Source organism: Heterodontus francisci, chromosome 4, assembly GCF_036365525.1.
Source record: "Heterodontus francisci isolate sHetFra1 chromosome 4, sHetFra1.hap1, whole genome shotgun sequence".
NCBI lineage: Eukaryota > Metazoa > Chordata > Chondrichthyes > Heterodontiformes > Heterodontidae > Heterodontus > Heterodontus francisci.
In genome coordinates this window covers 41,856,645-41,872,124 of record NC_090374.1, presented here as the reverse complement: position 1 = coordinate 41,872,124, position 15,480 = coordinate 41,856,645, and the positions used below count along the sequence as shown (strand labels likewise).

Below are 15,480 nucleotides of genomic sequence, written 5' to 3'. Positions count from 1 at the left end.
TACCACACTGTAACAACACTACTCTGAGCCATGTTCCTTTTCAGCGGGGAGTGTGAAATGACCCTATAGAGGCACTGTTTTACTTTTTATAGTGAAATTCCAAATACATTACCTTTCCAAAAGGGTTGTCAATTGAGATTAGGACACGTATAAGAAAGTCAAAATGAGCATCTGCCTGGCAATTACTCTCTTCCAATTACTAACGGCAAAAGCCTGTAAAATATTCCAGTGAACTTTAATATAGCATTATGAATGGACAGAAAAGGATACCTTGCACAGGCACCCTGCTATTTTAATAAACAATACACCTGAATGTGAACCATTCGGATCGTTCCACATAAACCTGCATGGGTGCAACCTACACAGATTTTAACTTTGAGCTTTCATTCACAGCTCATCCCTATTCTGCTGTAAGTATAGAAAGTTTACTTACAGAAATGTATTGCATTCTTTTCAACTGCTAATGCTTTCAAATATTTTTAAAATTCCTTTTAATTCCACTTTTTCTTTAAACTGTTGAGTAATAGTGTGTATGTGGGCAGCAAGAACAGATTTAACCATTTTTTTTTTTTAAATGTTCAATCCAATTTTGTCCAAAAGGAAATTTTCTTCCGGGTGGGCTGAAATACAAAATGTGCACGATCAGAACTGTCAACAGTGGGTGGATCTTTAATGTCCATCAAGTGAGCTGTTAATGCTTCTGCAGACGTGTTTCTAGGGCTGCCAATGGGAAACCTCAGGTTCCTTGATTGCTAATACCACCACCCTCCCCCTCATCCATGGGGTGAGTATGTTTCCATTGTTATATACATATAGAAATGTTAAATGTCCATAAACATGGCTTTTAATCCTTGCTATGTGGAGGACAGGACTCCAGGCTGCAATCATTTTTGCAGAGGTGCAGGGAGCAGAGTCTTTAAGTGGAGGCAGATCTACAGTCAGCATTTTTATGACCTATATCTACTTGGTTAAAAAGGAAAAGGACCATTAGGCAGTGTATAAAGAATACAACTGATATTCTGTCCTTGTGTTTCCTCTGCCCATGTCTGGTCAGTCCAGTGCCCTTTACCACCAGTGTTTGGTGAAGGGGATGTCGAGTGACAGTACAGCTTGGGCCTGTTTTAATTTATGGAATACACTAATTTCACAGAATATTATGGATGAATTCCTTTTGGCCAATGGTGGGATGTTTACTCATTTTAACGCTGCCCTTAAGGTTTTGTCACAGACCACATGTCCAAAGAGTAAGCCAAGATCGTCATCTCGTTCAAGGAGATTGTTGGTTTCATATATACTATTTTATTCTGTAACAAGTTTGTAACAGTTGATAACAAGTTCTTGATCACTTTATCCTATAGACTTGTGAGCCCTGGGATTTGGATTGAACCTGCCAAAAAAAAAAGTTTGCTAGTGAGTCTCAACTCTCCTTTTAGAGAGATGAAACTATCAGATTTGGTTTCTAATGCAGAGGAGAAAGTGCAATCTTAACACACTGTACCAGCCAGGAAATAGTAAACTGAATATAAACTATAACTGACTCTTGACGGGGGTGATAAACTGACCTGTGGGCATTTAAAGCCATTATCTTGAGCATAAGTTGGGCTATTTCTATCCTGAATTTGGCATGGGAGTAAGTTAAGGCACCCAACCAGAACCAGTTCCCATCATTCAGATCCACTGTCCCGATGAGCCCCTTTAGGTTTCATAATATATGCAAATTATTGCAAAATTAAACACTACTGATTGATGTGCAAAATGGAATTCAGAAGGAGATGACAGCAGCCACATTTGTCCAAGTTTGAGGCTTTTTTTTATTCTCAATCATTTTGCCAAACATCAAGACAACGCTTTCCTAGGAACAACCACATTGCTACCAACTCCAGAAGGAAGAACCATCATATGGACAATAACAGCACAAAAAGGCATAATGTCCAAGCTTTGCTCTACTCCACAAAACTCTTGGAAAAGAATTAACAACCTGAAATGACTTCTTGGGGGGTGGGGTGGGGGAAGCAATTGAAATCGCCATTCAAAAGAATGGGACATTGGAATATACCTCCAAGGACAAGCCCAAGTTGACAGGAGGAGCAGACTGCAAACAAAAACTTCAGTTGTACCTGAAATCAAAACATCATCTACTTCGGAGTCCCATATATCCGGTAAGTTTACCTTATAGTCTCTCCTTCCATGCAATCTCCCAGTAAAGTAAAAATAATGGACAAACGTAAGTTTAACATATGCAGAATGCCACAAATGTTTTAACATCCCCCATATGCATGTAAGTGTTCCTGTGTACAGTGGTCCATTATTGCACTTCACCTGCTTTTATAAGTTTGTTCCAAATGGCATCTGTACCTGCCTGTTTGCAGTCCCACTGCACATGTTCAAATAGCTAAGGTTTTGTATCTTGTCCCTATTTTGTCTCCCCAGGTAGTCAGCCAACTTCCATCTTAAATCCACTCAATGGAAAGGGCGTGGAAGAGACACTAAGTGCCCAGAAATCCACTGGCAAAGAGCTGTCATCCTCTGCAGCTAGGGTAATAAATCTACATATGGAAGGGAGTGCACAGTCTCTTGTCAAACAGCATGCAAACCAATCACCTGTAACCGTATCTTCCGAAGGAATGTCCTGGGCGTACCCAAAATGTTTGGGACGTGGCGAACTGAAAGATGAGACGGCAAGTCAGCCAGAAGAGGAAGAAACCAGCCATGTGTCTGCCTTAACATCCCAGTCTTCTGCATCTCCCTCAGCATCCCAGAATCTTAATTCAGTCAAGAGTCTTTCTCCAGTTCCCTCAGAATTACAGAATCATAATTCACCTTCCTTAGAATATGAAGATTTTAATGTGTGTCCCTCGCGAACACAGAGTTCTGTAAAGAAGGATTCTTGTCTGCCAGAGCAGGTTATCGACAAACCAGCAGACAAGAAGGCTTGTGAGCTGCAAGTGGAAATTGCCAACTTCCTCGCCCCATCAGCTGAGTTCCTGGAACAGATTATGGACAATGTTTCTACTGATGTGCAGGCTACTAAGACAAATGAGAAGACCTGTCCACAACAAGAGACAGACGCCAGTCTCCTCGCACTATCCACAACATTTGGAATGCTTGTGGATGAGGGTATGCACCTGCTCAGGAAGACAATGGATAATGTCCATTCCAGTGTGCAATCTGGCAACAAGCAGATGCACACAGACATGGTTCACCTTCACAATGTTATCCAGCTGGGCTGGGTGCAATTGGCTGAACAAATGAGCTCTCTAATCAAAGTGCTCACCACACTTGTACATAACCAACAACCCACTTCCACCTTGTTGCATAATGTAGCCCTTCAGCGTACTATAGCAATATCTGAAGGCCATTTCCCACACTACCTCGGATGTGAATCCACTTCAAAGATGGCTGAAGAGACACTGCCTCCAACATGCTACCTTACAGAGGAAAGTTTCACCAATGCTTCTTCTGAAAACCCGGCAGCTAATTCTCCTAATTCTGAAACATATAAATGAATATGTTAGCATTTTCCTCAAATACACGTATTCTGCACAGTGATATGGTGGTGGTACTGTTTCTGAATAGTACTTTTAATTATGTTAAGGTTTTGCACAGAGATAGAGCATAAAAGTTGACTTTGCACTGAGATATATTTAACTGTTGTGCACACATCATCTATTTTATTGAACAAACTACTTCAAACAAATGGGGATAGCTCCAATTATGTGTCTTCCTTTTCTACAGTTACAATATTCTATTTACCTATTATAGTCTAGTTGTCACAGTAAAAATGTTTATTCTTACTTATGTCTCCATTGTCTTTCCTCCTGTACATATGTACGTACATAAGTTCTGTACATAGAGTGAAGCATTCAGCAAGGTGGCTGTCCATCCTCCTGACTGGATCTCTAACTGCCTTGAAGTATTTGGGTTGATTTGGACTCCTGGGTGAAATGCAGCAACATAAAGCTGCATGTCATCTGGGAGTGACAGCAGGGAGGCTCCACCCATTCCAATGACCAGGCCTAATTAGCACGTTGCTTCTTGACTTCCTAACCACTAGGACTGGTAAAGTCAGCAGGAAGTGGCTGCCCAACCATTAGAATTGTGCGACCCAGTGCCTGCTGCCAGTTAGCAGCACAAAGTAAGTCTATCTGGGGTGGAGGGGCGGGGGCGGTTGCGGGAGGGGACCCAGAGCTTCTGCCCCCCACTTTATCCCAATGAGTCTGAATTAGCACACTTTTACCTTTAGGGTTCATTCTGTTATTCATGTTTAAAATGATCTTCCAAATGCAAAATGCATGTCCTTCACAGGTAAATATTGCACGGGTATCCATTCAGTAAATACGTCTTTCGAATAATAATGCTCCTGTAATGTGATGCAAAGTGAAATCTTACTACTTAAAGCACTAGTCAATAATTTTCTTTACTCTTTATTGATGCTAGTTGCTTTCTTATACATCAATACAGAAGGGTGAACAGTTTTCATGATTATGATCATTGTTGAGCACTGCTTACTGTTAAATGTAAGACCTAGTTTGAGGACAGATTTGTAGAAAGTCAGTAATAACTGGTTAAAGTTAGTTGGATCATACTCCTTCTCTGCCACCCAAATTCGCTTTACAGGTATTTATGTTCCAAAAGTATTAACAGTTTATTGTGCGGTTAAACTTGTGCCATAAAACAAAAAGAACATTGCTAGTAAGTAATCAGTCTTCGAAGTCAAGACAAGCATCATACTGACAGGTGGTTTATCACCCCCTCCATACATTCAGGTTTTATCGGATTTTAGTTCAAAATGTAATTAAATGAACACACTGGTATCCTCAGGAAAATATAATCAGGACATGAGCCTTTTTAATCAAAATGTTTGATAATTAAAAAGATGGCACACTACGGAGATGAAGCAATAAAGACTAAGAGGCTGGAAGATAATGAAGTTTGCTTTTTCTTTTTAATCACAGGGACTTCTCGGCGATCCAAGTTCTTTGGTACCTTTCCAGGAAACTATGTGAAGCGACTATAAAATTTTATACATATTTGTATCCACATTACTTTGAGTTTAGCACAATAACCTCTGCAACTCTCATTAAAAGAATTTTCAGTCTGTAGACGCTCAAAGACAACCTTTTGTGACAGTTGTGTGATTGACCACAGCTAACTTCAGAAGCATTGCATCATTTGGCACCATCTTCTGCCAAGTAATAAGGACATTTTAAAACAAACTGGTCATGCTGTCTGGAGGCCATTCTACATTTCCTTCAGGTTGTCTCAAGAACAATTGGTTTTAATTATTATGGTGCACTTATTTGATCAACCTTTTTCCCAATGGTATGCAAACATAGTGAATGCCTATTTATTCTTCCTGGTACAGGAGCTCACGATGGTCTGTCACTAACATTTATTATTGATGATTTTGTCACAGAGTAGAATAATATGTTCCGTAAGTATTAGACAAGCAACTCGTACAGCTATGAAACTTTGTCACTTTCTAAACTAGAAGTGAGGTCATGTATTTTACTCCTATTTTTCCTCCAATTAATTCACATGGTTTGTTTTGCTGCTGAATGATATGAGATATGGAAACAATAGTGTTAACATTTTGTACAGGTTGTTTGGAAATCTATGATGTGTGTTTCTCACTTCCACCCTTTTTTTAAATGGTGGTTTTGAATATATGGTACAAATAAGATTTTGAATTAGACTATTGAGCTGATCAGGCCATGTGACCTTTCTTTGAGGCAATCTGTATCCAGGCTCCCAAGCCTGAATTGTCATATTTGACACTTCAGGTGGCTCCTTGGACTCAGCAGTCACTGAAGAATAGAGATGTGTAAATGTTATATGACTGTGGTTTGAAAGTGGATTCAGGCTCGCGACTAGAGGTGTGAGGCAAGGTGTTTTGTCACTGTATGCTCCAAATATGCTCAAAAAGTTTTTAAAAAGAGAGATGGTGCACATCTTTAAATCCACTTATTTGAAATCAGTAGTGTTATTTACAATTGTGTTCAACATAAATCGTTTATTAACATGGAAATGCCTTTGCCATACTTTATCATACTTTTAAAGTTCCTGAAAGAATTTCCCATTTACAATTTGTTTATATGGTTGAATAATTGAGTAGCATCCTTCTAATATATATAATTTCTGGACAAAACATTTAGGGCACATATTCTAAGCTACTCAACATTTGTCCAAAATGAAAGGCTTTTTTATTAAAAGAATTTGAGCAATGTGTTCCCTTTAATAAAACTATAAACTATAACTGCCATGGTTGGGTATGAACACACATGGGAGGGGGAAGGAATTGTTAGCGCTGCAGCACCTTAGTTCTAAACAAGTGTGTGTGAATGTCTTTTCAGTTCTTTCATAAATGCTTGGGTTTACCACAGTGTATGTAGTCCACAGCATTTTGTATATATATATATGTGTCTGCTTTATTTTGTACAGATGTTTTAGTTGAGTTTAAAAGAAACACTACTTTTCAGAAACTTTTATAAGTGTCTATCATTTACCCCACCCCCTTTTTACTAACAGCCTCTCCCATGCTGGTTGCAAGCACATTTAGATGGTGCGAGTGTGTATGATAGTATTTTTTTGCAGAATTTTGCAAATTGTATTTCAACAAATATAGTGTTACCAGCAAAAAACTAACTGTACATATATCTTTATAGTTATTAGAGGAAATGAAAAAAAAGGTCTGGATAAATTCACCAATACTCTTTTACAGTATATCTTTATTACACCAAAATTCCAGGCCTAAAAGCTGTGTAATTCTGAAGCTTCAAATTTTGAACCTGGTCATCATCTGCATGCAGCGCTGCTGTGAAATCAACACCTTTACTGTTTTATGATGAAAATGACCATATTTGTTGCCTGTAAAATGAAAACTCTTTATATTCTCTGTAACTGATTTTAAAAGATTTCTTTCATAAATGAACATCAGATGATTCATTTTGAAGTACGATTCTTATGGAGAAAACAACTTATCTTTTTGTGTTTTTTGTGAATTCCAATCCCTAATAAATTTTGCCTGAATTGAATTTTGTTTGGTTTAAAGTTACCTTAAACAGGATAATGTTATGTAGAAAAAGAGCTTTTTGCACAGTATGTTAAGATTTCAAGACACAAAGCTGCACTTGGTCAGTGGATTTGCATGCTCCCACGGGAGAACTAAATATGTTTCAGGAGGCATAAAATAACATGAAGTGTTTAATTTTCTACAAGACACTATAGCGCTGCTTAAGATCTTGGTAATGTCATTGCTCGAATGCCACTGGTATGGATTTGACTAAAAGAAAGAACTTGCATTCACAATCTCAGTTCAGCCAATGACCTAACCAGTCATTGTTGTAACGTAGGGAAATGCAGCAACCAAATTGGGCACAGCAAGCTCCCAAAAACAGCAATGAGGTAAGTTACTAGATAATCTGTTTTTAGCAATTTTCATTAAGGGATAAGTATTAGTCAGGAGACCAGGGAGAACTCCCCTGCTCCTCTTTAGAATAGTCCTATTGGATCTTTTACATTGACTGAGAGAGCAGATAGTTTAATGCCTCATCTGAAAGATAGCACTTCCGACACTGAAGTGTGAGTATAGATATTTGTGCTCAAGTCTCTTGAGTTGAACTTAAACCCACAACTGTTTGATGCAGAGGCAAGTGTGCCTCCAACTGAGCCACTGCTGAAACCATTTTTTAAAAACTGAAGCTTTTGCTTGCTTACCTTTGGGTTACTGGAGGGTTTGCAGTTTTATCAAATAACTTTAGTATCTTCACAGGAGATTGAATAAACTCTAGAATCCTCGATGTTGCAGCTTGTACAGGGCCTGTTGGAAGGAATGACCTTTTAATGAAATGTACGTTTTTGTACGTTGTTTTCCAAACAATATATCAAGGAATCATACAAACCAGAATTCAATATTAGGGGTCCAATTTTAACTCAATTTCAAGAAAAGCCAAAAGGTTAATATGAATTTGAAACAATGTTTGGCTACCTCTTTCTCATATTTCAGCTTTCAAGCAAAGGATTAAAAGTTAATTAAGCCTTCTTCACAGCAACAGATGTAACCTGTTAATTATTTTCACGTCATATATACTGAAAGGATATCTAAACAATTTTTTCATGCTTTGGTTTAAAGATCTGTATCTGTCGATTTACATTTTTTATAAAGTTACTTATTCATCTTTAAAGGTAAGATTCTTAAAAAAGTTACAGTCCTGAGATTCTCCAAATGTAGATATAAGCACATCTACATGGAGCAAAATTTCAGCAAAAAAAAATCTATCCTGTAATTAATGGCACTTTCTAGGTTCAGTTATACTGCACATTGTGATGTGAGAACCAATTGCCTGAATGCTGTCTTTTTTTTTGAGATTCTGAAGCTAAGACCAGGTCTTGGGTTCCAGGATTTGTCCATACTGTGAGGAGAGGAACGAAGTGTGTCTTGCTGGTTGCTGCTTCCACCGGTCCTGGTCACATCATGTAGTGTGTTTAACACACAGGGTCAGATTTTACTGAATAAATAATGGCATCTGAATGACACACACCATTATTAATGTGCAAATCAGCCAGCAACTTGTGACGAGAAAGAGATACTCTGTGAATTGTGAATTCCCGCAAATTGCTGGTCAATTTGTGCTGTTCCACCATTAACTTCACGAAAATGGCATCTTGCCCTTTACATGTTTTTTTAAATTCATTCATGGGATGTGGGCGACGCTGGCCAGGCCGGCATTTATTGCCCATCCCTAATTGCCCTCGAGAAGGTGGTGGTGAGCTGCCTTCTTGAACCGTTGCAGTCCATTTAGGGTAGGTATACCCACAGTGCTGTTAGGAAGGGAGTTCCAGGATTTTGACCCAGCGACAGTGAAGGAACGGCGATATAGTTCCAAGTCAGGATGGTGTGTGACTTGGAGGGGAACTTGCAGGTGGTGGTGTTCCCATGTATTTGCTGCCCTTGTCCTTCTAGTTGGTAGAGGTTGCGGGTTTGGAAGGTGCTGTCTGAGGAGCCTTGGTGCATTGCTGCAGTGTATCTTATAGATGGTACACACTGCTGCCACTGTGTGTCGGTGGTGGAGGGAGTGAATGTTTGTAGATGGGGTGCCAATCAAGCGAGCTGCTTTGTCCTGGATTGTGTCGAGCTTCTTGAGTGTTGTTGGAGCTGCACCCATCCAGGCAGGTGGAGAGTATTCCATCACACTCCTGACTTGTGCCTTGTAGATGGTGGACAGGCTTTGGGGAGTCAGGAGGTGAGTTACTCGCCTCAGGATTCCTAGCCTCTGACATGCTCTTGTAGCCACGGTATTTATATGGCTACTCCAGTTCAGTTTCTGGTCTATGGTAGCCCCTCGGATGTTGATAGTGGGGGATTCAGCGATGGTAATGTTGGAGAACGTCAAGGGGAGATGGTTAGATTCTCTCTTGTTGGAGATGGTCATTGCCTGGCACTTGTGTGGCGCGAATGTTACTTGCCACTTATCAGCCCAAGCCTGGATATTGTCCAGGTCTTGCTGCATTTCTACACTGACTGCATCAGTATCTGAGGAGTCACGAATGGTGCTGAACATTGTGCAATCATCAGCGAACATCCCCGCATCTGACCTTATGATTGAAGGAAGGTCATTGATGAAGCAGCTGAAGATGGTTGGGCCCAGGACACTACCCTGAGGAACTCCTGCAGTGATGTCCTGGAGCTCAGATGATTGACCTCCAACAACCACAACCGTCTTCCTTTGCGCTCGGTATGACTCCAGTCAGCGGAGGGTTTTCCCCCTGATTCCCATTGACCTCAGTTTTGCTGGGGCTCCTTGATGCCATACTCAGTCAAATGCTGCCTTGATGTCAAGGGCAGTCATTCTCATCTCACCTCTGGAGTTCAGCTCTTTTGTCCATGTTTGAACCAAGGCTGTAATGAGGTCAGGAGCTGAGTGGCCCTGGCGGAACCCAAACTGACCGTCACTGAGCAGGTTATTGCTAAGCAAGTGCCGCTTGATGGCACTGTTGATGACACCTTCCATCACTTTATTGATGATTGAAAGTAGGCTGATGGGGCAGTAATTGGCCGGGCTGGACCTGTCCTGCTTTTTGTGTACAGGACATACCTGGGCAATTTTCCACATTGCAGGGTAGATGCCAGTGTTGTAGCTGTACTGGAACAGCTTGGCTTGTGACGCGACAAGTTCTGGAGCACAGGTCTTCAGTACTATTGCCGGAATATTGTCAGGGCCCCTAGCTTTTGCAGTATCCAGTGCCTTCAGTCGTTTCTTGATATCATGAGGAGTGAATCGAATTGATTGAAGTCTGGCATCTGTGTTGCTGGGGACTTCAGGTGGAGGCCGAGATGGATCATCAACTCGGCACTTCTGGCTGAAGATTGTTGCAAATGCTTCAGCCTTATCTTTCGTACTGATGTGCTGGGCTCCGCCATCATTGAGGATGGGGATATTTGTGGAGCCACCTCCTCCAGTTAGTTGTTTAATTGTCCACCACCATTCACGGCTGGATGTGGCAGGACTGCAGAGCTTCGATCTGATCCGTTGGTTATGGGATCGCTTAGCTCTGTCTATCGCAAGCTGTTTACGCAGTTTGGCACGCAGATAGTCCTGTGTTGCAGCTTCACCAGGTTGACACCTCATTTTGAGGTATGCCTGGTGCTGCTCCTGGCATTCCCTCCTGCACTCCTCATTGAACCAGGGTTGGTCTCCTGGCTTGATGGTAATGGTAGAGTCGGGGATATGCCGGGCCATGAGGTTACAGATTGTGGTTGAGTACAATTCTGCTGCTGCTGATGGCCCACAGCGCCTCATGGATGCCCAGTTTTGCATTGCTAGATCTGTTCAAAATCTGTCCCATTTAGCACGGTAATAGTGCCACACAACACGATGGATGGTATCCTCAATGTGAAGGTGGGACTTCGTCTCCACAAGGACTGTGCGGTGGTCACTCCTACCAATACAGTCATGGACAGAAGCATCTGCAGCAGGCAGATTGGTGAGGACGAGGTCAAGTATGTTTTTCCCTCATGTTGGTTCCCCCACCACCTGCCGCAGACCCAGTCTAGCAGCTATGTCCTTTAGGGCTCGGTCAGTAGTGGTGCTACCAAGCCACTCTTGGTGATGGACATTGAAGTCCCCCACCCAGAGTACATTTTGTGCCCTTGCCACCCTCAGTGCTTCCTCCGTGACTTATAGGAACATGGGAACAGAAGTACACCATTTAGACCCTCAAGCTTGATCTGCCATTCAATAAGATCTTGGCTGATCTGTGACCTAACTCCATATTACCTTCCTTTGTCCCATGACACTTAATCGCTTTGGCAAACAAAAAAAATCTATCAATCTCAGTTTTAAAATTTATGTTCATGAAGTTGCTGCATTTGCACCTTAATTTCCAATTCAACTCACCACTGGTAGTTACGTTTTGTCATTAACGGTGTACATCCCTTTTTAATGATGTGATAATTATCACATGATTACCAATCATGGTCTCTTGCTCAGAAAATAAACAATTGCAAGTGGAGAGTCTCATTCCTTCAGGTTATGAATTTGGTGATATTAAAAGTGTCATTTTAAATTTACATTCTGTCTTTCTCTCTCTTAATCCAATCTTTCTTTCCCTCTTTCTCTTTTTGCAACTGGTTTCATATTGAATTCACCCACTGTAATCCACCCTCTTTCTCAGTCTCTTTGGTTAAGGAGATACAATGTTTGTCTGTTGTTCACCAAGGTCCCGTTGCCCTCGCAGTGCCATTATCAGCTTGCACTTCCAACAACATTGTGGGCAAATATTTTAAACCTAAATGTGCATGAACGAGTCTAATGGCACAATGCGAGAAGCCCCACTCCAGCACAATCTGGCCCATGTGCAACCTAGTTCACAGCAACACAAAATTGGCTGTATAGATAAATCCTTAACATTTCTGGTTGGTTTTGATTTGACTCTGGAACACTACCAAGTTCATTCTGTTATGTAGCCTGTATAACAAATTGCAGATTGTCTAAAATGAAGTGTAAGATCCAGGATCATATTACAGAAGGCAGCAAGGCTACACAATATACTTTAAAGGATTAAAATGAAGTTCCTATGTTTGGATTGCAAGACCTAAATTCTTTTGAACTGCCTTGTGCAATAACTATTTTCTTGGCACATGAAGCAATGAAGCTGCTGCATTTAAATGTAGAGCCTGTTGACAAACTTTTTATTTTCTCTGTAGAGAAGTCGGGAAAAAGTAAAAGTTGAAGTTCAAACACAGTAAATCAAATTAAGCTTGAATTTAATTAGCTTCATTAAATGGTATTGAGAACAAGCAGGAAAGTGAGATTAGACTCGATGGCTTCTGGAGGAAAGCATTGCTCCTCGAGTGCAGAAAATAATAAATGCAACCCTTTGCTGATAATCTTAGTAATGCAAGACCTCAGATGGTGATTCTGAATAAAAATTTGAAGTAAAGTTTGTCTATTCTCCTGATGACCCCCTTGTGGGAGAATCTAGAACTAGGGGTCACTCATTTTATTTTTACTTATTTATTTAGAGATACAGCACTGAAACAGGCCGACCATCAACTAGTAGGATTATACTAATCCTACATTAATCCCATATTCCTACCACATCCCCACCTTCCCTCAATTCCCCTACCACCTACTTATACTAGGGGCAATTTACCTATCAACCTGCAAGTCTTTGGCTGTGGGAGGAAACCAGAGCACCCGGCAGAAACCCACGCGGTCACAGGGAGAACTTGCAAACTCCACACAGGCAGTAACCAGAATCGAACCCAGGTCGCTGGAGCTGTGAGGCTGCGGTGCTAACCACTGCGCCACTGTGCCGCCAGTGAGATTTTTTTCTGAGGGTCGTGAGTCTTTGGAACGCTCTTCCTCAAAAGGCAGTGGAAACAGAGTCTTTAAATATTTTTAAGGCAGAGGTAGATAGATTCTTGATAAGCAAGGGGGTGAAAGGTGATTGGGGGTAAGCAGGAATGTGGAGTCGAGATTACAATCAGATCAACATAATCGTACTGAATGGCAGAGCAGGCTCAAGGGGCCAAGTGGCCCACTCCTAATTCATATGTTCGTATGACCTAAGAACAACTGGAATAAGATCATCTGAAATATATTTCCTTTTGGGAAGAAATGAAATGAAATAGGTATCTCTAACAATTGCATCAAGCTGTTAAACAACCACAAGTTTTAAAACTCAAAGGATGCTTGAGGGCTGGGAATATACCTCTTCGACTCTTTCTAGTTAAAACCTGGGATGTGGGAAAAACAATGAATAGCAACTGAACCCTAACCATAACCTAAACCCTAAGATAATCTCAATTAAATATACCGATGATAATGTATCCAGTATACTGATATTTCTTGGCATTATCCTCATTCTTGTCCAAATCAACAGTTGCATAAACTGGACTGGCCTCTTCGGCAGGCCAGATTTTTTTGTAAAATTATTAAAAATTAACTGCATGTTATAATTCCATCTAAGTTGCATTAAGAAGCCTAACTTGCTGAAACTCATATCAACTTATTTCATCAAAGGATTGGGTAAATTCCATGTTCCCAGTGGGGAGCTGGATGGGAGTGTGGGTCAGAAACAGGGCCATAACACAAACTATCTCGTTACAATCAGGTGAGGAGGGGTCACAAGGCTCCCCCCTTGTCCTTCCTCTTAATTGACTGCAACAGGGTTCCTTTTCAAACAGTGATGTGCTTACCACTTCAGTGAGTGCTTTACCTTTTACCTTTGTTGTGAGCGTAAAAGAACCAATTGGACAGGTTTTCTTGAATTTAAACAAGAAAGAGGTGAGTTGATTATACTTAACAATCTAAACCCGATCTAAAAAAAAAAATTGCTATATGTTCACGCACACATTCACACGAGAATCACACTCACACAAATAGATTACAGAGTGATGAGGGGTAGATTTGTTGTTGGATTAGAGTCCAGAGTGGGGTTGGATGATACTGTTGTCTTCCAGATGAAGTTGTGTTCCTGAAGTCTTCGGTAATTGTGCAGTTTGTGGCTGGCCCACCTGGTTCACGCTTTTCTTGTAAGTGGCTTTCTTCCCCTGGTGTCTTTGTCTTGGATCCAGCAACCAGCAGCGAGGCTTCACACAAGGTCTTCTGGAAAAAGAGATACACACACACCCCTTCTGGCTTCTGCACCAAATGAGTCATTGACTTGACTGCTTTGTCCAAGGGAAAGCTCCTAGTTTTCACAGAGATGGACAGATAGTCACATGACTGCCCCAGTGCATTTTCTGGATCCTTCTAATGAGATTCAAGTTTAGGAGTTTCAGTCCCTTAGGCCTCAGGATGTTGATGTTTACACCTGGGAGGGTTGGCCCTTTCAAGGTTAATGTGCCACAATGGCTTTGAATGTCCTGCTAATGAACACAATCTCCTGTGGTTCACTCAATCGAGCAAGCCACTGTCTTGGGTACAGGCTTATCAGACATATATCTCCTCTTTGAGGCCTTGGGGTGTGTAAAGTGTTCAGATGCAAAATGCAGTGGCCATCTTCACTGCCAATTCTTTTTTTCAAAGTTAACTGTAGAATTCCAGCTCTTTCTGTTTTATTAAAAGTTAATGTAGGTTTCTAATTGATTGCATTAAAAAATTCCCCTTTGGTATAGCAGGTTTTCGTGACACTCTTGTGCTCCTTTTCACCATTATTCCCTACTCAGAGCAAAAGATTGGCCCTAATGCGCACACAGAGGAATCAATTATAAGACAAAAAGCTATAGATTAGTTGAAGATATTAGCATACAAGTTGTCAACACACTTGTATCAAATTCTTCTCTTTGCTATTTTAATGGAGGTAATATCCTGTTGAAATATGCAAATGCCTCATTAAAATAGCAGATGAATTTTATAAAAGCACATTGTGTTTAAACAATAACAATTTTCGAGGCTCAACTGTTATAATTCCCGACAACTTCTATCACTTAGCATTCCTACTCAAATGTGCCATAAGCATTAAATGTGTATGACTTGCTTTTAAGAACTGAATGGGAAATTCAGTTTTCTTTCCAGAAAAGTTGTGTTTGAATGAAGTTGATATTTGCAACAAAAAAAAAAGACATGAAGACTGATTTGATATCAGTTGACTGCTCTGCTGATGGGCTTCACAGAAGGGATAGAAGTTAAGTGATTTAGTAGCACCAGAGGAGATATCTCCAATTCAGTCTACATGTTTTCTGTGCCACATGAAGTTATTGCTGACGTGATGAGACATGGCTTTGTCATCTTGTGTGTAATTTTACTCGATACCTGGCAGCAATGTAGCATAGCTCAAGATTAGTCTGAAAGAATATTGCAGTCAAAAGAAGTAAGACCTTGTCTGTTTTGTAGGCAGTTCAATGATTTCCTGACATTTTAACATAAATCCATATTTAGTGCAAATCAACATAAATCTGAATTGAGGTCCAGATCTTTTTAAATGGATTTTTTCACATATTCTCAGAATTTTAGGATCCTCCCCTTCTTCACT

At 40.6% G+C, this 15,480-nt stretch overlaps 2 protein-coding genes across 2 annotated transcripts in view; both read left to right on the top strand.

Annotated features, from left to right (window-relative positions):
- Positions 1 to 7,034, top strand: part of sorbs2b (sorbin and SH3 domain containing 2b) — a 284,278-nt gene extending 277,244 nt beyond the window's left edge. The window contains exon 30 of the mRNA XM_068029420.1: positions 4,956 to 7,034. Within this exon, the coding sequence (XP_067885521.1) occupies positions 4,956 to 5,017 (62 nt within the window). The 3' untranslated portion in view covers positions 5,018 to 7,034. The remainder of the gene's footprint in view (positions 1 to 4,955) is intronic.
- Positions 547 to 4,949, top strand: LOC137368985 (uncharacterized). The gene is made up of 2 exons (XM_068029421.1): positions 547 to 2,159; positions 2,431 to 4,949. The coding sequence occupies exon 2, from the start codon at positions 2,553 to 2,555 to the stop codon at positions 3,504 to 3,506; it is 954 nt and encodes a 317-aa protein (XP_067885522.1). The 5' UTR covers positions 547 to 2,159; positions 2,431 to 2,552; the 3' UTR covers positions 3,507 to 4,949.
- Positions 7,035 to 15,480: the final 8,446 nt, after the last annotated feature.